Below are 24,906 nucleotides of genomic sequence, written 5' to 3' on the forward strand. Positions count from 1 at the left end.
CCATAGGCCTAACCATTATTAATTTGGAAAAATAACCTACTGTACAGAAACTATGAAAAAAATAGAGGGGATTTCCATGTTGTGCTCGTGGTAACAAACATGGCACTGTGTTCTCCTCCTGTCCTCCTTCACACCCAGAATGGCTCATCATTGGACTTTGGACTGTCTTCAACGTTTGTTCGCATGAATGAAGGGTGTTGTTAGTAGGATGAGTAATCTAATTTGGAATATAGGCAATTCTGATTTTTTAATTGTGGAGATTGGAACCTAGAATTACTTAGCCCTACTTTTTTTTTTTCTTGATTCACCTGAAAAATATATCTCAGACGACAACCACTGATAAACTTCCACATAAATGATACTTTTCTTAATGGGTGATAACTCTGATTTTAAGACTGAAATGTTGTTATTCATATCCCTCACGAAATATAACATTACAGTTCTATTTCAGACAGGTTAAGAAAATATTGCTCATTTCTAGCCATATTTCATTAGCTGGTAATGCCAAAATTAAGCTTACCCAAGAAACTTTGATTTGGCTGTGCTGTGCACGTCTCTTGTTTAATTATGCAACAACATGCTTTACTTCCTTCATGACACTTGGTACCTAGAAGAGTTTGTGTTCAAGAAATCATGCTGCTATTTAACATGCCTTTATTTTCATCCTTTAATACATGCTCCAAATGCTTATTTATATCTTCCAAATTGAATATGGAAGTTTTAACTTTTTAATAAGTCTTTCTAAAGTACCTGCCACTAGAATATTTCAGTTTGAAGATATTAATTAAAACAAATCTTCACAGCATCCTTGTAAGGTAAAGAAGATAATTAGGCAGAAATAAAGCATGTGAAGATTAAAAAACAGCACCTGCAATGCTGATAAATTTGGACCACTAAATTGAAATATGTATGGTCTAATTTTTTTCACTGTTTTTTTAACAGCAGTTTGTACTCAAAGATTTATACAGCCATTTAGTCATTTATTTATTTCCTAACCTTCGGGAGTTAGATAAGCCCATTTCTCCCACTTGTTAACTCTTTGTCAAGGCTGCATAATCCATGGAGTCCATGTTCAGCCATACTGAAGAGTGTGTTTTTGTTACATCTTGTGTAACATCAGTCGGGAGAAAGGGGTTTCCTCCATAAGAAATGGATGGCTATGTCTTTGATTATTATTCTCCTTGCACTCATTACTCATCTAAAAGATGTTTTGATTGAAGTCATCATTTTTGTCTTTAGGCCTGTAGATGAAAATAAATTAGAGAGAGTTGCCTTTAACCTATTACAGGTTCAGTAGTGTGTGATGTTGTGTTGATTGATGTTAGGGCAGTGCCTATGCAGAACAGATAGCAAGTTCATAAGCCTTAAGTAGCAGGTCTCTAGCAAGCTATGCTAAGAAAAACATTTATCTGTAATGGCAATTTTTTTGTGGCTACAAATCAGTCATACCTAAATAGACTTTGGCAGGGATATCAAAGTAATTGATTTCAGGCATTTCACATTTCAAGTTAGTTCACTGTGATGGTATTATATAAATAAAATGAGAGAGAGAAAGAGAAATATGGGATTTTTTGTATTTTGCTCGAGTACAGGAATGATTTATCATGTCAAAAGTGTAGCCTCTCTAAAACTTTGGCTTTGATCCAAACTTTCAGAGGATTCAGAATCCAGCTCAGATTTGTGCGAGCAAATCTCCTCCACAATCCTTAAAAGAATAACAATGAAAATCCTGTTTTTTCCATGTCAGTTATTATTGTTACCTGCCTCGCACATTTTATCATCTCATACGTGATGGAAGTAGGCTTGCAAGTGTATGAAAAGGGAGAGAAATCATCTACTTTATAGTCATCGAATTAGATGGAATACAAAAATAGAGCTAAGAGATTGTGTATGGGTCAGAGCCAGGGAAGAGAAAGGGTTTTACTCACACAGTTTTTGCTGATCGGATCGCCTAATATCTCTGGTGTTCCCACCTCTTATTTAGATTTGGATTTACCAGGCTTCATACTTCAGGGTGAAGTATGGGAGAATTGAGCACCAGGCAAAATTGTATTTTCTGAGCTCTTCAGGAGTGCCGTCTCAACTCGTATGCAGACTTGTTGGGCTGGGCTTAGGTAAATAAAGACATTCTGGGACCTCACTCCTCGATTATTTTTGGTTCTGGATCGTTGTCATAGAAATAGACAAGAGCTGGGAGCATGTTTTTTTTCTACCACGTTTTTTTTCTTTTCATGTAACGGCATAGCTTTGGCTTTTCTGGTCTTTGTAGTGCCAGCAAACTCTGGAAAGCTTTGTGCTTCTGTAGTGCAGATTCTTATTCAGCACAGCTGAATCTTCAAAAGGTTTGAAATTTGCAATTGTACATAGAAATATTACTCACTGAAGGGTACTGCACAGCTAGGTTCTGGAGGAAATTAATTTTCCTTTGGCCAGCTTCTGAGCACGTAAAAATCACATGCTGTGCATTACTGGTGTGTGTTTCGCTGATCTCAGTATGAAGCACATACTTTGCTGAGCATTTATGTATCAATAATTGCATGTAGACTCGCCTCCCTAGTTTCACCAAAGTCTGAAAGATTTTGTGGTAGATGCTTAATATTCTGTGTGTGCAGAATTCCAGCATTTGGGTTTGCACTCTAAAATTTTATGGTCTTAGACTAATTACAGCAGCTGTGACAATCTCTGCTTAAAACTTGGTAGCAGTAAAAGATGCATAATATCCCCGCTATAGTGCTTTCTAAATTCACTAATAACAATAAGCCACTCTAGTAGTTTTATAGGTTGCATAAAACACTGTCATGTTAAAGGCCTGTAGTTCTCCTTCAAAGGTTGCTGTTTTTTTTCTTGTTTTGCTTCTTTATTTTTTATCAGTAATACATTAAATGAAATCCGCTTTCCAGAAGTTTGGACTGGACCATTACGATCTGAAGTTATTTTTTAATTTTGCATTTTTCTGTGGATGACTCGTGTTGGTGTTCACCTTTTTCCTTATAAAAATATTGTTTATTTTCCTTCCTGGTATCTCCTAAATAAATTGTAGGGCAGGGCAAGGCATAGTTGCTGCCTTTCCTCTAGTATCGTTTTCATATCCAGATTTCCTCCTGGAATTTTTTTTCTTTTAGAAAAAAGACAATCTTAACTGCGTACTTGTCCGTTTTTTTTTCCATTTGTTTCTTGATCCTTCTCGCCTTAGTAGCCTTGATGGTCAATTCAATTTGAAATCCATTTGTTCTGTGACAGACTGACCGTCCCTATCTCTCCACCAACCCCAGTGGTTTTACTGACTGATTTTTTTTCCAGTTGAGGGTAATAGTGGGTATTTTAAAACTTCTAAATTATGTTATACGTTTGAAGGCCCTCAAATCATGCAGTATATTGCCTATATGCTCCTAGGATATCTTTTCCATTACTGCCATATTTCCCTGATTCACATCTCCTATAGATTAAAGAGGGAATCTTCCCTGTACCAAGTATTTTTGCAGTGATCAGCCAAGTAAGATCTAGCTTGACTCCGACTTCAAAACTGCAGAAATGAAAATAATATATGTTTGTGCTAATTCTTGTCTTAGGTCATCACTTCTATTCTCTTTTGTAAATCCATAAATTTCTTCTTATGTTGTTCTAGAGCTCCTTTAAATGTATCTTTCTTTCTACAGCTGTAGGAAGTACTCTGCTAGAATTCCTAGCTTTATAGTGGCTTTGTAACTTCCTAAAAAGATCTTATGTTACGTATTCATTTTCTGCATGAGAATATTCCAGATAATATTACTATTGAAGGAAAGGGGTTTTTTTAAGTTCTAATAGTCAACCTGTTTTTTTGTCAGTTATGAAAATTTGTTCAGCCTTATCATAAGTTCTTTGTATTCTTTGACCAGCCAGGTGTTGTCACCCCTTGAGAATGTACCTACTTGTCCCTTGCAAATACATTTCACATTTTTATTGACTTGGGTTTCATTTCTGACAATCTAATTACAGGTAGCCTCATAGTGTATACTTTCTGGTCACACTTATGACTCCCCTTTCTAAATTTTGAGCAACTCACTGTCGATTTTGCAGTGTTCCTAAGACTTGACTTGGTGGGACTACGATCTTCTATGACTATGCTGAACACGCAGGTTGCACTTGTGGTTTTCATCCAAGGATTTGTGAATCCATGACTCATCCACGGTGCAAAAGCTGCTTAGCATGAGCTGTGGCACATCCATATCTTTTTTTCAGGGACTGTTTGATGTGTGGTTTCCATCTGATTTTCTAATATGAGTCAGCAAACTTAATACAGATGTGCTTGCTGGCATAATTTTTGAAGAAGAATTGGTCTCTGTCTCATTTCTCTAACACTAGCATTTCCAATAAATGGAGTGGGCAATGGGGCTCTTGTAAGGAGTGTCTTCTAATCTTCTGTCCTTGCTTCTAGATCTGAATCAAAATATCATTTATCTTTCTATTCTTATAAAGCACAACTGTATTTTTGAAGAAAACAGATTTTAAAATCTGTTTCCTCTGTTTGCCATTATTAAACAATTGTTTTGTTACAAAATTTATACTTTCATCACTTTTTCTTTTGTTGTTCTGTTATGAAACTGGCAAAGTCCCCCTCTTCTCTCTGGGCTTTTTCAGACATTAATCAAAGCTGTGTTTTTGTTGTTAAAAAGGTGGATACCATTGCTAGTGTATCTGTGATTAGCTTTTTTTTTTTTTAAAAAAAAAGCACTTTTTCAGAATGTCAGTCTTAGAACATGTTCTAAATTCAGCTTTTTTTGAGGATTTATGCACATTTAGGGACAAGCACATGTTTTAGTGATTTCCTGAATGCAAACTTAAGCATCTGCAATTACCTGAGGCCTATGTACTACTGCTTTTATCAAAGATCTAATTTGTAAAGGCAAATACATCTTTTCAATTTCAAAATCAAAGACCCCTTGAAAGTAGTCTTAATAAGAGTGCCTATTAATCCAATAACACACTGATGCTTAAGAAAATAAAAAGCTATTTACCTAAATCGGAAAGATATCAGAGTATCTCAGAAGTGTTACCCTTATCACCAGTAAACACTGGTAAAGCAAATGTTGGACTCTGGCTCTTTTCCATTTGCTTGAGATACTTGTGTACATAGTGCTACATAAATGATTGCAGCTCAGTGTGTTGCGCTTTGTGGTTGTTAGTTAGCAGTTGTGCCAAGTACTGAAATGTTGCAGGAATGATTGCTAGATAGACACACGTGCTTAAATTTGAAGTACTAACTTAACCAGTAGCAAGACTTTCTCAATGAGATTAATTTTAATATCCGAACAAAATATAAAGGCGGTAGCTGCCATCCTTTTCTATTAATATTGTTGATTAGAGCATTTTAGTAACCGTGGTATGCTCATATCTGGTCACGTTTTCTCTTCACAGCATTATTCAACCTTATACCAGTGGGACTTCGAGTTGTTGCTATCCAGGGTGTAAAAACTGGGTTGTATATAGCTCTAAATGGAGAAGGCTTCCTCTACACATCAGTAAGTACCATTCTGAGCTCTATGTAAGAGATGCAACTGAAGTTGAAATCTACCCTAGAATGAGAGGCGCATTCACTTGTAAGAAGTCTTATTATGTGTTATTTTTTGTGTACGCCTATGTATATATATATAATGTGTATATGCATATAAAACATACACATATGCACCTGTGACCACGTATGCTACATATCTGTAAATGGGCTATACTAGAAATCACTAAGCACCATGTATGACAACCTATCTGTTAGCAGTCCTAAAAAAACATTCTCTAGAATTCTTCTTCCGGTAGGAATTACTGTTAGTGTGCAATACTCCACAAAAATTATAATTTTCCGTTCAATTCTCCAGTTCTCTAGAATTTGTAAATAAAGACCTGCAATTATAAATTATGCATAAATCTTACTAATTTGTTGATCAGAATCCAAAAACTGCCACAACAATTAATTTTATTGATAAGACTTACAGGTAAAGTAAATCTAAAAAGTCATTTATAATCTCACAGTTTATCATAATCTTGTAATGCTGATCACTATTGATTTTTGTATTTAAGATACCAGAAAAATAAGAGTTCTGAGAAGGACTGTATCTTTTTAAAATGATCAAAGTTAAATTCTTTGGAGTTATAAACAGTACTGCTGTATAAAGTGATTGGAAAGTCCTCACATTGTCTAGGATATTCCAAATGATTTAATGCTAATCAGTCAATGTGTTATTGTGAGAAGAAAAATCCTCAGTTTTGTGTCTTAATTTCCTTTAAAACACAAATAGATTTTAAATACTAACAGGCAGTTCTATCAATCATTAACAAAGTGGTTTAAAAGATTTTTGGTTACAGCATTTTTATTGCTCTCAATGTTGAATTTATTTTTCATAGCACATTTGGCATTTCTTATGCCACATAATACTTAATTCCCCACTGAGTTGCAATACGGGGCTTTGTTTTCAATATCCATTGAAAGGAAATTGGGCAGGCTAAGCTTCTGATGCCCTGAGGGAAAATATTATGTTTGTTTCAAATACATTATTGTCTTGAAAAAGTTAATTGGGAAGAAAAAATGGAACTAATCTTGAACATCAATGTCAAGACAGAACAAAAATTCCCCCTCATAAATACTGTTGGAACTGCCAGCAGAATGATCTAAAACATTTATATTCTTCTGTTCAAATAACAACTCTGTCACAGGAAAACATGACAGGTCATGCAACATTTCCTGTCCGTGAAGAAAACTAGAGCAGTTAGTGTTAATGCGCTGCTGACTTCCCAGTTCCCCAGCGTTTCGTGTGTGGAACTCGCATCAGTGTGATGGCACGCACACAACCTTTGTGTGTGTTGGTACAGTCAGAGTGTGTTCTTGCCCAGCGCTGATTCTGAAGTGAGTTCTCCTTCCTTCCTAAAGAACTATAAGGATATAAGGATTCCACCCCTGGAATGTGCCAATTTCCAAAAAATTCCTGGTTGGTAGTTCTGCTCAGCGAGAGAACCTGTATTGAGTAAATTTTGGCATTCGCTGTGTTTATGTACTGTTCTGGAAATGATACACCTGAAATTAATGGTGTCATCTGGGGAAGGGGAAGGAGAGGAAGTACAAGGCAAGATAAGAAAAGGTGGCTGTATCCAACCTCTGAATAGGTGTGGGTCTAACCCTTAAAACATTCTCAGATCTACCAAGGTATTTCCATGACACCAGTGGGAATCTAAATTACTTTGGCTTGTTCTTTGGCAACACAGATTACTTATGGTTATGATCAGTCTCATGGACATAAATCAAATATTATGTAAAAGGAAAATGTAATATGCATGTTTAATGTTTTGCAGGACTGCGTATTCTTTATTGCCGTTACCGTCAAGATTTTTGGACTTGATGACTTACATACTCCTAGGTTAAGCTACTTAGTTATTGGCAGTTTATTGGTTGCTTCTGAATTTTTATTCTGTGGATGTTGTTACATTTTTAATATGTTTCACTTAAAGATTCCTTGGGGAGAGTGTCTCAGTCTGTCACTCTACCTCGTGTGAGGTAAGGAAACAAATGTTTTTGGAAGGTACTGCTTACTCCTCCTCAGGCAGAGGATAAAAAATGAGTGGCCCAGTAGGTGACAAAGATAAATGACACATTAGAAAACTGATTGGAAGCCTGTAGGTTTAGTGTATCCACAAAATGATTTTAAGCTTAAACTTTTGTCAGGTTTAGAAGATTTGGTAATCTAATGCAAATTTAAAGGTAGTATTACAAAATATCAGCGCTGTAATTTAGTTTTAGTTATTTCGTATTAATATACTGAAAACATTAGCAGTATATCTTCATCTTAGTAATTGCCTGTTTTCAGCTTAGAGCCTAACGCATTTGAAAATTAGAAGACAAAGCATCAGAGAGAAATATGTCTTCTCCCTGGGGATCAAGATGAAGAAATACTGCACTCGGAAGATCCTAAGTACAGTCCTTTGTAGAAAATCACTTTTAACCAATCTATTTCTGTCCTGTTACTGTCTTACTCTCTATTACTGGTGGATTCTTTGATTCTTTGGCAGTATTGTGTATCCATTGCTGGAGATACAGAAGTTGTTTACTATATGTTATATATGTTTTTCCCTTAGCTGTTTAGGAGGGCTAAGAGAAAAATGTTTCTTGTAAAAGCTTTGGTATGCCATCTGTCATCAGTGAAAATAATGGGAATGTGATAATTAAAATTTGCATATATTTAGATATTTTATCAATATATTACAAATATTTCCCAAAATGAAAGCATGAACTATAGAGTAAGTGGGTATTTATGTTTTCTAAGTTGAAAAAGTCCTGTGTAGTCCTTCTCCACAGAATGTCTCCGTGTACCTTTATCTGTTCAGGTGTATAAAACCTGTAGCTTGTGAGAATATCCTACATGTTGATGCCTCTCTTCAGAGTGAGATCAAAGGCCCCGTTTCAATTATTTTTGTAGTTGATGAGCTTCACATAATGCTGGCTAATTAAGCAAACAAACTGATAGGAAAGGAGTTATGTTAGATCTTCCTTTCTCTGATATGAAATATTCAGTCAGAGGAACATGAAGGTACAGTGATCAGTTTTGCATGTAGACTGTCACATGCAGATACGCATTGTCATCTTGCTTTGTTTTTTTAAAAACTTGTTTACACTTGTTTGTGTCAGTTTTGAGCCTTTTTTATTTTTATTCTGCCGTATTCATGTAAGATTTTTTTCAACTAATTTACAGAATTAGAACTGATAACAAAAATGCAGAAGTATCACAGAAGAACATTATGGCAGTATTTCTTCCTTAGAGCAGAAACAGAAGAACAGAAAATTGTACAGAAAGGAGCTTTTCATACTTATTTTACCTGCTCTAGCAGTGCAGATTTGTATTCTGTCCTTTGAGAATTGATCCAAATCAGTGTCCCAATAACATACCATTGAAGTCTTGTCAAATAAAGAAGAAGGAAAATCTTTGGCACATGATGGGGCTTTGCAGAATTCTCGAGGGAAAATACTTTTCTAAAATTATAACCTTATTCTTCAATGGATTCAAAGTCATTACTGTAATTCCGTGATTCATTGTTTTATATGATATAAAAGATGAGGATGAGAGAGAGCTTATTCATGTTCTTTTCTTTCTTCCTTGCACTTTCAAGGATTAGATCACTTAAAGACATACTAACCATGAAGCTCACCTTTTTTGTAGTTTTAGTTTATTGCATCCAACTTTATTTCTCTGTACGTATGTGTGTGTGTGTATATATTATATATATGCAAATATATATATGTGTGTATGTGTGTGTGTACATCCTAATATATCTTGTTATAGTTAGGACATATTTATTTAGTGACAGCTTCCCAATTGTAGGTGTATGTTAGTGACCAATGAGAATTATATTTATACAACTTTAAAAAGTAGAGATTTATTTTAGATGGATTAATCAAGTGTGAATAAGTCAGTATTTATAACTGACTTCATGACTGTGAAAGCTAGTTTGGGTAGGAAAAAATTGATTTTTCCATAAAGAAGCATTTCAGATACTAGCCAGATTTTTGACTTAGTAATAAAATATGCTGAAGTCCAAAAATATGCCTCATTTCCATCTTACCTTTGGAAAAGGTGGACAAGATAAGGTTTAATTTCAGGGGTTGATCCTACCAAGATAAAAAGGAGTGGAACTGGCTCTATACCCTGAAAAAAGGAGCGCATCTGCTGGGATTGTTTATCAAGAGGAGATATGGCCTGCAGAAGGAAGATAGCAGTGCAGTGTATGATAGAAACTGTAGCATACTTGATGCTAATTCTGGTCAAATCACTCTATTAGTTCTGTCCAGGAGATGAGCTATTGGATTTTGCAGTGCAAACAGAACCCTGGACAAAGTTGCAAAAGAGCAAGAAGGTGATTTTTTTCTTTGTTCAAATTTGTTCAAATTTCAGGGCTACAGCTGCTTGCTTTGCTTCTTGGATTTTCTCATATGATAACAGGATAAATTCCAAGATAAGGTATACTTTATGTTTGTGGATTTTATGATTCCTGTTTTCCTAAGACAAAGATATGAGAGGCTTTTTGGATGATACCACATGATTACCTCTGATGAAACACCTGATGCATCTGGGAGGGTTCTGAAAAAGTTAGTGGTTATTCATTCTAAGAGCAGTTCAGCTGACTGTTATCACTATTTGTTGGCTACCAGAGTAGGAGAAAAAATAAAATGTAGAGAGGCAAAAATTCCTTATGCTGAAGCATCTCTACCTGCTTATACTTGCTTCTGTTCCCTTTTTACCCATTTCTTCTGCCAGTTTCCATTAAGACCAGATATGTGGATGAAGCTGGAAATGGAAGAGTACTTCTGTGATAATGGCAGCAGTGAATATTACAGTCTCTGTAATTCGCTGTATGGTTTCTTAGTAAGGTTGATAAACTACAAAAATGTTTTAAAATACGGTTGGATCTACCTCGCCAAAGTCTAAACTTTATGGTCAGCTCTCCTAATTTGATGTCAGGCTGGAGTTCTGAACTGCAGCTGCAGGCAAATTGTCAGTCCAAGGTTTCTGTTCTAGATATGGGGCCAATTAGACTATTAGCAGAAGAGTGTATAGAGTAATAGAGAGACATTGCCTAAGTTCTGGGAGATTTTAGAAACTATACGTTCTTTAAAAGTAGAGACTATGCAATATTTGATTTACAGAACAATCTTTTCGTAAGGTTGAAGTTTGAGTTTGATCTGTCATGCTACATATTTGAAGTTAAATGGGTGTTGGTGAGGTAGTATTTCAGTGGTAGTAGGATCACAGTCTACGTCAGAGCCCTCATGAATGAGAGAAAATGTCAATATGTGTAACTGGATAGTGCATTTGTAATATCACCCTGGCAATTGTCAGCTGAAAATAAAACAACTTCAGCATGGAGGGTTTCTCCTGACATTTCAGCAGCTTTACAGTGCTAATATTTCCATTCTTTCCTTAAGCCCACATAATTGATCTGTCGAAGAAGAAATTGCAGTCCCAAGGAAGCATATAAGATTATAGACGATACAGCTTGTAAAAGAATGAGAACTAAAGTAATTAGTAATTCTAATATCTAAATTAAAGTCAAATGAGGAAGAAGTTTCTGTAGCTCCCATAAAGCCTCAGTTTGTGCTTTGGAATAATAATGCTTAGCACCTACAATCCTTAGAAGGTTCAAAGGTGCAAACTAATTATAATACAAAGAAAAGAAAGAAATTTGAACTAGGCAAAATCAAAGAAGAAATTTGTTATTTTAAAATTCATGCTTTTTATTTTACAAGAATAATTCAAAAAAGATTAATGTGACGTCAAGGCAGCATTTTTCTGTTGTTTTTGTGTTGTCACTGTCACAGCGGTCAACAGGTTTGAGCAGAGATTGTACCCCATCATGCAAAGTATTTCAGAAATAAAAATATATGTCTGTTGAGAGATGTGGACAAATATGAGCTTACTCCACTATTTTAAAGACGTAGCTTTTTGTCTTAGTAGTCACAAAAATCCTGAAAAATAGAGTACAGTAAATCTTACTGCTCTTGAGGTATCTGTGGTTTTGTGAATATAAATACATGAAAATGGAGTGGCTTCTCTAATAATACTGATAAGAAACTAATGACTAATAAGAAACACAAGATTTTATTTCTTACATCAGCCTTAAACTTTAGGGTCTTAACCTGCTCCCACGCTATTATCTCCCATTGCAAGGGACAGGACCTTTGGGCACTTTTCATTATCTGTGTCTTGGAGCTGCTTTGACGTGTTTTGGGGAGGGGAAAATGGCTGAATGGGTGAATTATTTGAAAATTACAGCTTGTGACAAAGACTTTTGAAAAATAGTTATGTTAACAGAAGTATTTTTAAGGGTTTAAAAATACAGATTTTACACAAGATCCATTGGCTAATTTTAAGGCCTCATCACTGGAGTGCTTTATTATGTATGAGTGTCTTCTTTGCATGTTATCTTAAGTATCAATTGGAAGGTAATCTATACTTGCCTTATACAATAAAACAAAAATTTGTTTGAGAGGAGAGTAAATAGCACCTTTCCAGGCTGCTTTCCTGTAAAAGCTGGGTTGTGTTGCTCAAGAGGTAAAAAAGTATATGTTTCAGAAGTTATTGAAATACGGTGACAGGGAGGAGGAAAACATTTGCATGGTTTATGCTTATTTATATCTGTGTTGGGAGGTGGATAATTTGTCTCTCAAGTTGCCTGCTAAAAATAGATACAGAAAACTGCTAATCTATTTGTTTATACTAAGGTAGCACTTCAGGAACAACTGAGAACACAGTCCTGTTGTTTTGTACAAAATAGTCCCTGCTACTGTATATAGTGGAAAAGGGGTATAAAATGCATATTAAGTGAACAATGTGTCACTTTTTCAAATGGATTAGGTTTTCACTACATTTTAGGATGGAATGTATTTAAACCAGTGGTCTAAGATGCAGGAGAAGGGAAAAGTGAAGCATACACAGAAGCATGGCATTTTGATAAGAGAGGGCAAGAGAGAAGTGAAAAGGAAAGAGGTGAATTGAAGTGAAGCTGAGATGAAGAGATTGTGATAAGCACAGATTTAAGAAAGCAGAGAAGTAACGCAGTTGAGCAGAACAGAACTGTAGGAAACCTTGCGATGTACCATTGTTCAAGAGTCCTTGATGTTCGTGCTGGCTCCTACCTCTGAGTCTCCAGCATACAGAAGTGGTTGCTATTTGAACTAAAGTTCACAAACAGTGCTAATGAAAGAAAAAGCACTACTTTAATTATCTTTGTTGCATATTCAATACTATAAAGAACACTATATCTTGGTGGCTTCTTCATCTGTGGCTGCTGTTTCACCCTGCTACCGTTTATGGCTATACTGGGAGTAATAACAGAATTTGACTCAAAACTTGCCATGATGTTTCTGGCCATTTAAGCCACATATGTATGTCCTGTTTGGTTCATTTAGGTCCACCGGATCCTTAGCAAGATTTAGTCATAATTTTGTATCTGTAAGAAAAGCTATGTTATTTTTCATATTAGCTTAAAATCTTAATTTTCTTTTCCAGTGTTTTCCTCCTATAAGCACATGCGAAAATCTCTCAGTCTTTTGATATATGTATTCTCTTTCTCTAATATTACAAAAATCCGTATAAATTTATTGAGGGTAAAACAGCTGCTCTTCCAGACTTCTTGTCAAAGCATAGAAGATCAGAGTCAGCAGCTGTAGCTGGATATTTTTAACTAATAGTTGCATGACAAGGAACAGTATCTGTAGGTAGGTACGCTAAAATGAGGGTAATCTAATCTCACGCTTCAGGGAGTAAGATGATTGCCACAGGGATCAAGAGGAATGCTTTCCTCAATATATGGCATTGCTTACTGTAGATGCATTGTGAGAGGTTGACTTCTGAACCTTGCAATGGTCACGGCCAAAGGCTGGGCACAGACTTGATCCACAGCAAGCTTCATCTACTCTGTCAAATTTATGCTTCTAGCATTTCTGTCCTTCATCGTAATCTCCCTGTATTTTTGGCCAATGTTTGTTTTGTTGCATAAATGCAACTACACTTTTCTGGATATTTCTTTGTTCTCCACCTAGTTATTCCTAGGGATCCAGAGATGTCTATAATCCTAATGTAGAATGCTGTCTCACTGTGTATTATATATTCTTCCAGTACCCTTTTTCTCTTTTGCTCTTTTACTTCCATGATAACTGTCACTGCACAAGCCTATCAAAAAGATGATGTTCAAAATTTCTAACTTTCCATTCATTACTATTTCATACTTTGATGCAATAGATGAGTAAGATTAAAAGTAGCTACCAAAGATTTCAAACTTCTTAAAGTAATTTGAGTTACTTATGAGAAACATATCTCTCATCAAAATGTACTACTTTGCATTACTGGTTGAATTGTTTCAATTGAATTAATATTCAAAATATTGAAGACAGTTGTAGATGGCGTTTATGGTAAGTTTAAATCTCTTCCATAATACATTTGATTAATATGATATTATGAAGAGTATTCTGTGCATCTTCAAGATTTCTAGATAAGAAACAAAATAACACAAGTACTGTGTGGAGCAGAACGATAGCATGGGGTGCTGCCTATCCATCACTGCTTTAACTGCATGGTTAATGCAGCTTCTGTTATTCAGAGCTATTTCCAAAAGATATATGACTGGTATCAGATATCTGTTTAGATCAATAGAAGTGAACTTTGAGTTTTTAAGTATAAAGTCTGTTTTATAAAGAAGTTTTCTTATGGGCTGAAGAATGGCAAGGCAAAGGTTTTTTTTTTTTTCATTACCCAAGAAAAGTTTGTTATTGCCTTGCAGAAATGAAATAGTCAAATAGAAATGTTGTTAATTTTAATTATTAATCGTTAGTAATTTCTCTGAAACTTTAAGCTACTTGGATTAGAATATTCAACTTATATCCTATAATAATAGTAACATAAAAGAGGGAGATGTTTCATTTAGCTAAATTAAAGAAAGTAACACTGTGTTTGATACATGTATAAAACAATGCATATAGAGAGACTAGAGATAGGCAAGCATTCTTTAACTTCAGAGAGATTGGTAAGGCATCCTTCATGTCTCATGATAGATGTTGTGGATTCAAGTATGTGATTGTTAATGTATCATTGTACCTTTGCAACACAATGCTGTATAATACATAATCCTTAAGACTGAGCAGCAAAATGAGTACGGTCTATTTAACTTGCTAATGTACTTTGCAGCCCTACACAATAGTGCTTTGTATAAAAGATACATTTCTATCAATAGCAAATATTGAAAAAAGCCCCAGCAGCCTGCAATGTGATAGCCATAGATGTTTTCTATGTTAGTTTTATATCTGTTAATGACTTACTTATGTATAATATCCATTATACTTATGGAACAAAGCAGGTTTGGTATTATTCAATATTTATTTTGTCTTGTTTTACCTTGTCATTATACACATCTATTTTCTTATTACAGCGTATCCATTTTGTCATTTTAATAGGTAAGTCTAAGGCTAAGTTTAGTGAAAAATAAGATAGCAATAAATTTTTATTATATAAAAGTTATATTCTTCTGGAAAGGGCAGCCTTAACGGTGGACTGGGTTCTGCGTGGGAACTTGGCAGTCTGGAGAGGCCCATAGAGATGCCAGTTCTACAAGATTTGACTAATGACCCCTTACCCCAGCCCCCTTGCTTGTGGGCAGAGCCTATTAATTTGAGAGCTGTTTGAGGGTGTTTATAGCCCCTGTCTTGCATGTATGTGTTGAGGGGAAGGGGACCACTTGCACAAGCTTTCCTCTCTTGGATTTTCTGTGGTCAGGCACTTGAAAGAATGTGCCTATGTGAAACTGCAATAAACTATGGGTGAATATATCCATATGAACAACTGGGATTGTCTCTGAAGGATTTCCACTCTTGTGTGAGTGAAGCTCTCTGAAGGGGTAACTCAAGACCTTTTTTTTCCTTTAGCTAAATATATGGTTAACTATTTCTAATTACCGTTCACTTATAATGTAATTATTTGTGTTAGGAGTGATTTTTATGTATCCATTTATCCAAAACATCCTATGAAAGCAAGCATCTTCTTGTGTTTAGTTATAGCAGACATGCAGTCTTCATCTCCCTCTTGGTTTCACATTTCAAATACTTCTTCCTTCAATTCTCCACTCTCTCTGCTGGCAGCTTTCCCTACCAGTGACTCCTAGGGTAATTCCATATATAGCACATGATCATGTGTTCTTCTGTAGGCAAGTATCATAGACTTTGCAACCTGTTCTTGACATTTTGCGTTGTCAAGCCTGACTCTTTCGAGCTCCCTCATATTTCCGTCGTTTGGAAAACTGTTCAGCCTCCAAAGAGGCAGCTTTATGTAGAACCAGGCAGATACAGACCCCTGGGAGCAGTGTATGTAGTACATCTGTCATGTTATCTGACAGAGCACTGGCTGCGTTGTAGTGTTAGCACAGCAGCTAGGAGTGGTGGGGGCCTTTGGAGCCCACACCTGAGTGCAATTACATGCATCTTAAATCAAATAAAAGTTCCAATTTGAAATTTGTGGAGTATTGTCTGGATATTGCAATGCTCTAAGACACTTTTCAGAAGTACCAAGGGTTGCTAATTATAATTGCTGACTTCAATGGTAGCAGAGCTGGCATAATGGAGCACTTTTAAAAGTCCTTCATGCAAGGGTTAAACTGGTGAGGGGTGTTTTTGTGCAATATTTATTCAAAATATTCTATTTGCTGTCAGACCAGAAGCTCTCTTGACTGATTTCTGTTGACTTGACAAGGATTCTTGTTTTTTAGCGGAACACAAATACAGCCTTGGGGAAAAAATGTCTCTCCCTGAGGGCATCTTGAAAGGGGTCATAAGCCTGTAGAAAATAAGCACTCAAACCTGAATCCTGAGCTAAAGATTGGGAGTAGGGGTGAGCAGATGATTCACCCCATCATGTTTGAATTCAGTAATAACTGTGCTCTAAATTCTGTTCTCATGATCTATTTGTCACCATACATTTTGTAATGAAAAGTGATATGATACCACTACCTGTCAAAACAAAAACCTCTAGACATAATGTGCAGGTCTGCAGGGTCTGCAGGACATGCTGTACTTTCACTAAGCGAAACACAAAGGTGAAGACTTAATTCCCTGTGTGCCCCTTTGGTTTCCTTTTTCCAATAGTATGTCATGTTGTGGATAGGTTTGACTTACTAATAGGATGGTAGAACTTCTTTAGTATTGACAGATATTTACATTATCTTACTTAATCTTTAGAGTAGTTGAGGCTGCAAAGCTGAAAACAAAGTGTTTCAACGTGAAAATGAAACATCAATATTATGCAGCTCTGCAGATGTATCTGGCTAACAACCTAGAGTTTTCCACAAAAGGGATGTGATTGCCTAATTCACCATGGAATTGTTTATTTACTGCAGAATTGCCTAACAGCTGGTGAATTTTAAAAAGATAGGAAAAAGGCTTTATATCACAGGCACAAAACAAAATATAGCCAACATTTCAAAAGCGTAATATGTTCTCTTTTTCATGTCCCTTTTGGCCAGCATCTGACTTCAGTGTTGTGACTGATGTCCCCTAAGTAGTTATGCCCCATCACATTGCCTTTCAGGCTACGGGCCAAAACCCAACACACTCCAGATCACCAGTAAAGAGAATAAAAATATGAAAAGATCTAATCCTAAAAGTAGTTTTGAAGATATTAAGAAAAGATAGAAGAGTAAAGTTTTGTTGGATTCAGTTGCTAAGCATTGATACTATTTCTCCTATTACAGTTGTACATTAATATTTGAGCATGGCTTTATTTTCACATACGAGGTTTTTAGTTTCAATGAATTTTAATTAAAAAGTAGAACTGTTTATGATTAAGCACACTACACAATATTCTTTGATATTTTATTCTTTTAAAATCTGTTTGGATGTTCTCTACACAACATATAATACCAAGAGAAGAGCAAGGGACATGTCACTGAAATAATGTGAAGATAGACTGGCTGGACAAAGAAGTAAAATGTAATTAATTTAAAAAGATCGGGAAGTACAGTCTCCATAAATTGTTGTTCTTAGGAAGATATGAACTGAAAAATATATTGCCTTAGAACTCAGTGGCAGTTGTAATTTCATACCTTCATAAGACTTACCTTTCTTTTTATAATGACATAAAATAATTTGTCAGATTTTGTAGGAATTTTTCCATTAGTTCCAGTGGGACATTGGTTGGACTCATTAGGTACCAGAGGGATTTAGATAAGTGTGAGCATCATTCTTATTCAGCTTCCTCTTGAACAAAGTGGAGGAGGGAGAATCACTCTGTTTAAGCTAATATCCAAATGCTGTTAGTATAAAGTAGATTTGCTTCAACTTTTGCATATCATATGCTTTTTTTTTTCGTCTTATGTCTTCTGGAGAACTCCTTTCAAGGTTTAGGGTAAGATATCAGGAGGCAACATTTAATATTCTTTTTCAACAGTTATGTTGTTTGTGAGAGGGACTGAACTGACTATTTTCTTCTTGACATTTGAAGATCAGGAGTGTGCCCTTGTCGCTTCATTTTCAAGTATCTGTTGGCACCAGCAGCAAAGGAGATGAAGGAATCAGCCTTTCAGGCATCTGAAGTGACAACTTCAGAAGCATCAACTGAGGCAATTGTGTCACTCGTTTAGCATTCATTTGAGCATGGAGGGTGACTGCGGGATAGCCTTTGAAAACACAATAGTAGATGAAATCGATTTGCCCCTAAATACTTGCAGATACTTCACTGTATCTTTGATGACCGATAGCATCCTAGCCTCTGCTGTCCTGCTCAGAATTTTGAAAGGCGCTTTTCCTGATGTTATAGGAATAGAGTAGAAGATGGATCAGTTGATCCTTGGTTTTGAAAGATTTTTGTATGGAGATAACTGGTCTGTACATGATACCTGAGGAATAGTGAGGTTGTCTAGCACACTGTGTCCTGTTCATGGCCTTGGATATGTAAGTAGGGCATTGAGAAAGAAGGAGACAAAAGAAAGGATTAGGAATAGAAGATTGACAGGCAGGGTCAGAATAGGTTCACTGCTTACTCTGCCAATCATATGAAAACAGTCTCACTAGTAAATTGTGTCTGAAACTGCTCAAAGTGAGAATATGTTCACTAGAAACATTCATTAGAATTGCACTGGTAGGAAATCTGGGGGCACTGGGCATGTCAGATGCAGACTAGATGCAAAGTCCCTACAAAGTGTCCTTTTATTCTGACAGATCACAGATTCTGTTATCTATGAATAAGCATGTTCATTTTCATTATTTTGTAGATATGCCAAACTCAGAAACATAGCATGGAGTCCTGGTGTCCCAGTCTTAGAAGTAAATATGCTATAACTTTGTCATCCTCATGACTTCAGTAGAACTATTTTTGTCTGAACCTACAATAGCAGAACTTTCTTGGACATATTTGTGTAACCAAAGTATTTATCATGTAAATCTGAAGAAAATATTGATGTGTTGTTTAATTAGAAGGTCACTAAAGATGTCCATAAATGTAACCGTTAACTTATGATGTTATTGAGTTAGAGAATGCTGAATAAAAGTTGTGAAACTGTGGCTATTCACAACACCATTTTCTGAATGTTAATGGGAGCAGGGAATAGCTGATTGTGTGCAAACTTCACATGAATCAGCAAAAAGCAGTTTTTAACATCCAGTTGGACTCAATATAGGGTAAAAATGAAAGACATTATCTATCCTAATAAATATTATCTGTTGTCTAAATTCATGGAATTTAAATAGGGTGTTGCAAAATCAGTAGTAGAGTACATACCAGAAAGTTGTATTGTTTGGTTAAGAATTTTCCAGGGCAGAAAAAAAAGTGTTAGTTTCTGAAAATGAAATTTTGATTTTAAATGACTTTTTCCTTGAAAGTTTAGCCAGTTAATATGTAAACTAAACATTAAAAATATTTTTAAAGAGAGAGACACTTTGAAATTATTCAGGTAGACAATAGACTTTTTTTCCAGAAATAGTTACTCATCAGTATGTTCAGGATCTTGAACTGTATTCCAGGTAACAATCACTTGTGAGGTATTGTATGAGAGATGAATTACCTAGCTAATGAGTTTTACCGCATATGATAATTGAAAAACCTGCATATTGAAGATCAATTTTTTAATAGTCAAAATTGTAGATAATCACAAGAAAATAACAAAATAATAAAGACTTATTTAATAATGATAGTACCTCTTATATAGGTAAAGGAGTGTGTTAGTATAGTCCCCATACACATGCATAAAAATCATGTCAACTATACATAAGTGCAATTGATACACAGACATTAAAGTAAAAATCTCCTGTTATGAGAGTGAACTTATCCTCTGTTAGCATGTCCTAAATAATCCAGATTATTCTCCAATTTTACAATAACTGAATCTTTGTATTTTGCAGATTCAGTGATTTTTGGTGTGCTTCTGTCAATAAAAGGAAAGTGTTGATAATCAAATCAGGAAGTATTACATTTAAGTGTATATAACAATAATTTTACAAAAACACCGTGGAAATTGGACCATTGTTTTGCCCTTTTAACTGTTACAATCTCTTGGTAATTTCAAACCAAATTTTGTGGTCTTTTGGTTAAAGACATTGGCTTCAGAAGTTTGCTAAAAATGTTTGTGCATGTGTATTGTTTTTTCTCACCAAAGATGTAACAACCTTTTTTTCTTCATGTTCTTCCATTCAGCAAAGCAACAAATATTGAAAAATGTCCGCTTCTATTTTCTCTCTTTTTTGTCAAGTCCTATTTGTTAGAGTCCAGTACTCTTTTCCTTTATCTCTAGATGGAAAAAGGAATTTTATTTGGCATTTCATGGCCTGCTGCTTTTTCTAAAGGTTTCCAGCTCAATTCTCTTCACTGGTAGACAGCAGGGGTTTCTCTGTCTCACGCTTAAGATTGTTAGTAGTGTCTTTCTGTTAATGTCAGATTGATATCGCTCTGTGATTGGAATGACCTGGAAAGCAAACTCTGCTGGGAAGACCCCTGTTAAGGTGACACATTGTTCCTTTATTGCGAAGTAAATCTCCAGTTCCAACTAAAGGACAAGAGCAAATATATAACACAAAGATTTATTTATTTATTTTACAGTATGAATACACAAAAACAGGAAAACATAAATATAAGTGGATATTTTCACTAATGGATTCTTCTGTGGTATATGCATTGTAAACATTAGTGTTGAGGAGAGTGAGAGGAAGAAAGGTTTTTCTAGGACAGGCTTGTGAAAGGATAATCTTTTTTTTTTTTGGTGAAAGAATACACCTAGGAATTCTCATGCACCTCCATAGTTCTATATTTCCGTTTGGTCTCACTGAGGGTTGAACTCCGCTGCTTCCATGGTGAAATGTTTATGAAATCAGAGCCTAAGCAGTGCCAACAAATATCTATAATAATGATCTGAGATTTCAAATGGTGGCACTGACTCCTTATTTTGTTAACATCTTCCACCCGGGGCTCTCAAGAAACCTAAAATATAGAATGCTAGTAAGCACCCTCATCTTCCTTTTTTTGGTTTTTTTTTTTTTTTAGTTTATGAAGCTATTCAATTTAGAAGAGTAAAGTGATTGTGGTAACAGAACTATATTACAAGTATTAAGCACATAGCAATGATTTGAGATATGTGAACATGTAAGAGTAGAAGCTAGTCTGCGTATAGCCTCTGGTTCTTTCCACGGACTATTTTTGAGGTAGAAAAGGACAGGTATCTGAATCTCTCATTGTTTTCTTGAATTCAGAAGTCATAATGAATTAATAGTAGTGCCATAGGAAGTGGTATGAATGCAGTCACAAAGTCTTTTGTGACCTGAAAAACTGTGCCCTAGATTCAGATGATTTTATGGTAGAATGAACTTACTTAATCTTTGAAATCTTTTTGCAGCAAGGCTGTATGTGGATTGTAGTATTGAATATCCTAATGTCTTGCACTAAACCATTACAGCCAAATTACATTGATCATCCATATGCTCTCTCGAGTAATATCTCTCAAGTAGATTCTCTTAAATCCTATCTCTTAATCATTTCAACAAAAATACAAACAGTGGCAGAACAGTGAGAAAACAATTATCCCTCCTTCATATAGTTTGTTAGCCATGAGCTAAAACCTCATGTCCAAAGTTGCTTTCTAAAAGGAACTTTTTTGCTTCTCTTTTTTCCTGTTTCTCGTGACTGTTTCTTACCTCAGGCTTGTTCTGTTAAGTAAGTGGGTGACCTGCATACCTGAACTGAGATGTAATTTGTCCTAGGGAGTTTTATATAAAGCCTCTGTATCACTACACAGATAAAACTTTGCTTTCACAAGCTGATCTGGCTTGTTTTTGGTCCTCACGGTGAGAGTCTCCTGGTTGTGCTAGAGTAAGAGAAAGCAGGAATACCAGTAACCCAGCTAATGCTCATAGTACGTTCCAATAGTTCTTGAAAAAGTTTTGCTCAATATGACTCTGTTCTCTTCTGGATTTAACTTCTACAGGGGAAAATAACACAAGAAAAATAACATTAAACATTAAACAGAAGTAAACATTTCAGATGTCAGATTAAGCACGAGAGCTGAACGATCCGTAATGATTTAAAAGGCCCATAGCTTAAAAATACAACAATCATGTTTTGGGTGGTAACTATTAAATGAAACGCAGTATGTCAAGCATTCCAGGCCACAGTTCTGTAAAATGCTGCTCTTAGGTTGGACCCAGACTTTTTAATGGCCTCATAGCTGATTTGAACTGAAAATATCACTTAGAAAAATAGTTATACTTTTATACAACCCTCTCTACTTAATTATATGGTGTCACTTGTAAAGTTTTTAAGCTTGAAAGGAATTATGTCAATAAAATTGGACAGCATTCTTTTTTTGATGGGTTGTAATTAGTAGTTCAATTTCTTTTTCTCTTTAGTCTTAAAAGTGCCATAATAATGTCACATCTTAGGCTGAAACTGAAGGAACTCCTTTGTTTCCATTTCTTTATATTAGAATAGTTTTATTTCCATTTTATACAATGAAGTTAATATGACGCCAAACTATTATCTTAGCTTTTTTCCCCTACTTTGTTTACCAAATTGCTAAAAAGGTAGTGAAAAGAGAAGACCTAATCATTACCCGCTCTTGTTAGAAGTGGTCAACTTAGAAGAGCCTAATTAACAGGACCCTTCATTGTGATGAAGACATGAGGATAAATCCATCCTGTAGCGTTGTTGCAGTGAGAACTGCAGGTGCTTAGGGCAGTAGAGCATGAGACTGAAAGCAGAATGCCTGAGAGGTCAAAATCAGTAAGTACTTTGCAAGTAGTTTATGCAAAACTCAACAACAAAGGAGTTTCCTAGAAAACAGCTTCATATGTAATAGTTTCTGATGTGCAGTTTTCTACTTTGGTTCCTTAAAAATGCTGTCTGCTTTCCTGAAGGACTTGAAAGGTACATTAAGGGTGGCTATACTGTTCATTTTGTATAGCTCCAAGTAAGAGTGGAAAAGTTAGAGAAATGCGTTCTTCTGTAGTAGAGTTAGCTAAATGTATGTATATGGAGTTAGCAAATTTTTAATCTAAGGTATTTTGATGAGTTTTTTCTATTCCCCATTATGTATAATAATATTTTACCTTGCTGTTCAGAGAAAGATTTTTGTCTCAATTGTAAAGGGAAAAAGAATAGTAGTGTAAATGCAGTTTTCTAAAGCACAGCTCTGGGTGGCCCAACAGTATAATTTCTGGGAGGATGTAGGAAGCAGACAAATGCCCGTGTATATGAAATAGAAATTGCTGCAGAAATTGTTTTGAAATGAGAGAGTTCCACATAAGTAGAGAATACTGAATCAAATCTGTTACTGTAGATAAATGGAATGAAAAGCTGTGAATAAATATATCAAACTGTAGAGAGCTGAAAGGTAATTTGTGATTTTAAACTACAGAATAGATGCTTGTAATATAAGCTTGAATGCTGCCCATATCATAAATGGAAGCTTTACTAATATGTAATGAACCTTTTCCTTTATTTCCCCCTTCTTTCTTATACACTGTTGCTGTGACTTATTACTCTCAGGAGGCTATGTTCCTTCTTCACTAGAAAAAAGAAAAAAGATCTTGGAGGGCATTTTACTGATGAGAGTTTTTGAAATTTATGTTTTTGTGTTTTTATTCTACAGTTTTGTATACCTGGGAATTAAATGATACATTGCAGCAGTCCTCATCATTTACATGATTCTCATTCTTTTTCTCTTTGCTGTCAGTTCTTCTAACTTGGTTAGTATGTGCATTTTGTCTCTGAAAGCATATATATAATGTACCATGTATCTGTTAACCTGATTTTTTGCAGAAAATCAAAAATTCATTAAATAGAACATATGTGATTCTTAAAGGTTAAAGTAAGTGTTAGTATATTGTTCTGAAGGCTTGAAAACATGAATATTTCCTTTTTTTCCACTGTAATTCTTTGTTTCTTAAGCATACTTCCAGCTTAATGTTTTTCTCTGTAACAATGAAATCATTTAAAATAAATATTTTTTTAAGGTAGATCCTTAGGAAAAAAGTTTTCTCAGATACTTATGATGTTTGAAGATCTGCTTCTGAACTTTAAAAAAGCTTAGTAGAATATTTGAAGACTTTCTGGTAACCTGTGAAGTTCGGGTTTATTTCTGTAAGTACTTCCATTTCAATGTGACACATGCTAGTAAAGCAAGGTAAGTAAGGAATAAACGCTTTCAGAAAGGTTCTTTCTCTCAGTGCATAAACTGGAGTGTAGCACTATTGTAGATTGCTGGAGTTAGGGAAAATCTGAATTTGGAATGTACTTTCATGGAAAAGGAGTCAAAGAAGATGGGGTGAAAATAAAAGAGCTTTTTTGTTCAGGAGAGCTGACAGTTGTTGAAAGAGATAAAATTAAAGAAAAAGCAGCCAAACAACCCTAACACAGGAAAAAAAAGTAAGAAACTGCTATGCCTATTTTGGGGGTCGTTATGCTTTGAGTTTTGGTAAGAAATTGTGGAACAAGTGGAAACGAGGTATGTGACTAAGGATTAGGTTTGAAAGAATAACAGAAGCATGCAGATATATGCAGGGGGTGGGAAGTAAGGTGAAAGGAGGGTGTAGAATCTAGCAGTCTACCTGGGTCAGGATCTTTCCAGATATCACAGATTAAATTCTTAAAAAAAATATTGTATAAAATTCATATGGGCTGTTTCTTACTATATTAACATTTGTGTGCTATCAAGAGTTGATTGTGTGAAGTCGGTCTCATTACCCTCTTTGGTAGTGCAGCTGACCTAGTGGTAAGAAGGCTTTGCAGGTGCTATGTCTTTTATTCAGTAGGGTTTTGATGTTGGGAGAACTGGGTTATGTTAATCTGTACAGTAGAGGAGTGAGGAAAGCATAATCGACAGTATGTAGCAAGCAATTATTTTTAGGTTCATCTAGGATGGTACAAGAGGTAA

General features: G+C 35.3%; 1 protein-coding gene across 4 annotated transcripts in view; it reads left to right on the top strand.

The window, feature by feature from the left end:
- Positions 1-24,906, top strand: part of FGF14 (fibroblast growth factor 14) — a 416,990-nt gene that overhangs the window by 314,427 nt on the left and 77,657 nt on the right. For all 4 annotated transcript variants that reach the window (XM_009680094.2, XM_068927888.1, XM_009680096.2 and 1 more), the window contains one exon: positions 5,395-5,498. In XM_009680094.2, the coding sequence (XP_009678389.1) occupies positions 5,395-5,498 (104 nt within the window). The remainder of the gene's footprint in view (positions 1-5,394; positions 5,499-24,906) is intronic.

The sequence above is a fragment of the Struthio camelus genome, chromosome 1 (assembly GCF_040807025.1).
Source record: "Struthio camelus isolate bStrCam1 chromosome 1, bStrCam1.hap1, whole genome shotgun sequence".
Lineage (NCBI taxonomy): Eukaryota > Metazoa > Chordata > Aves > Struthioniformes > Struthionidae > Struthio > Struthio camelus.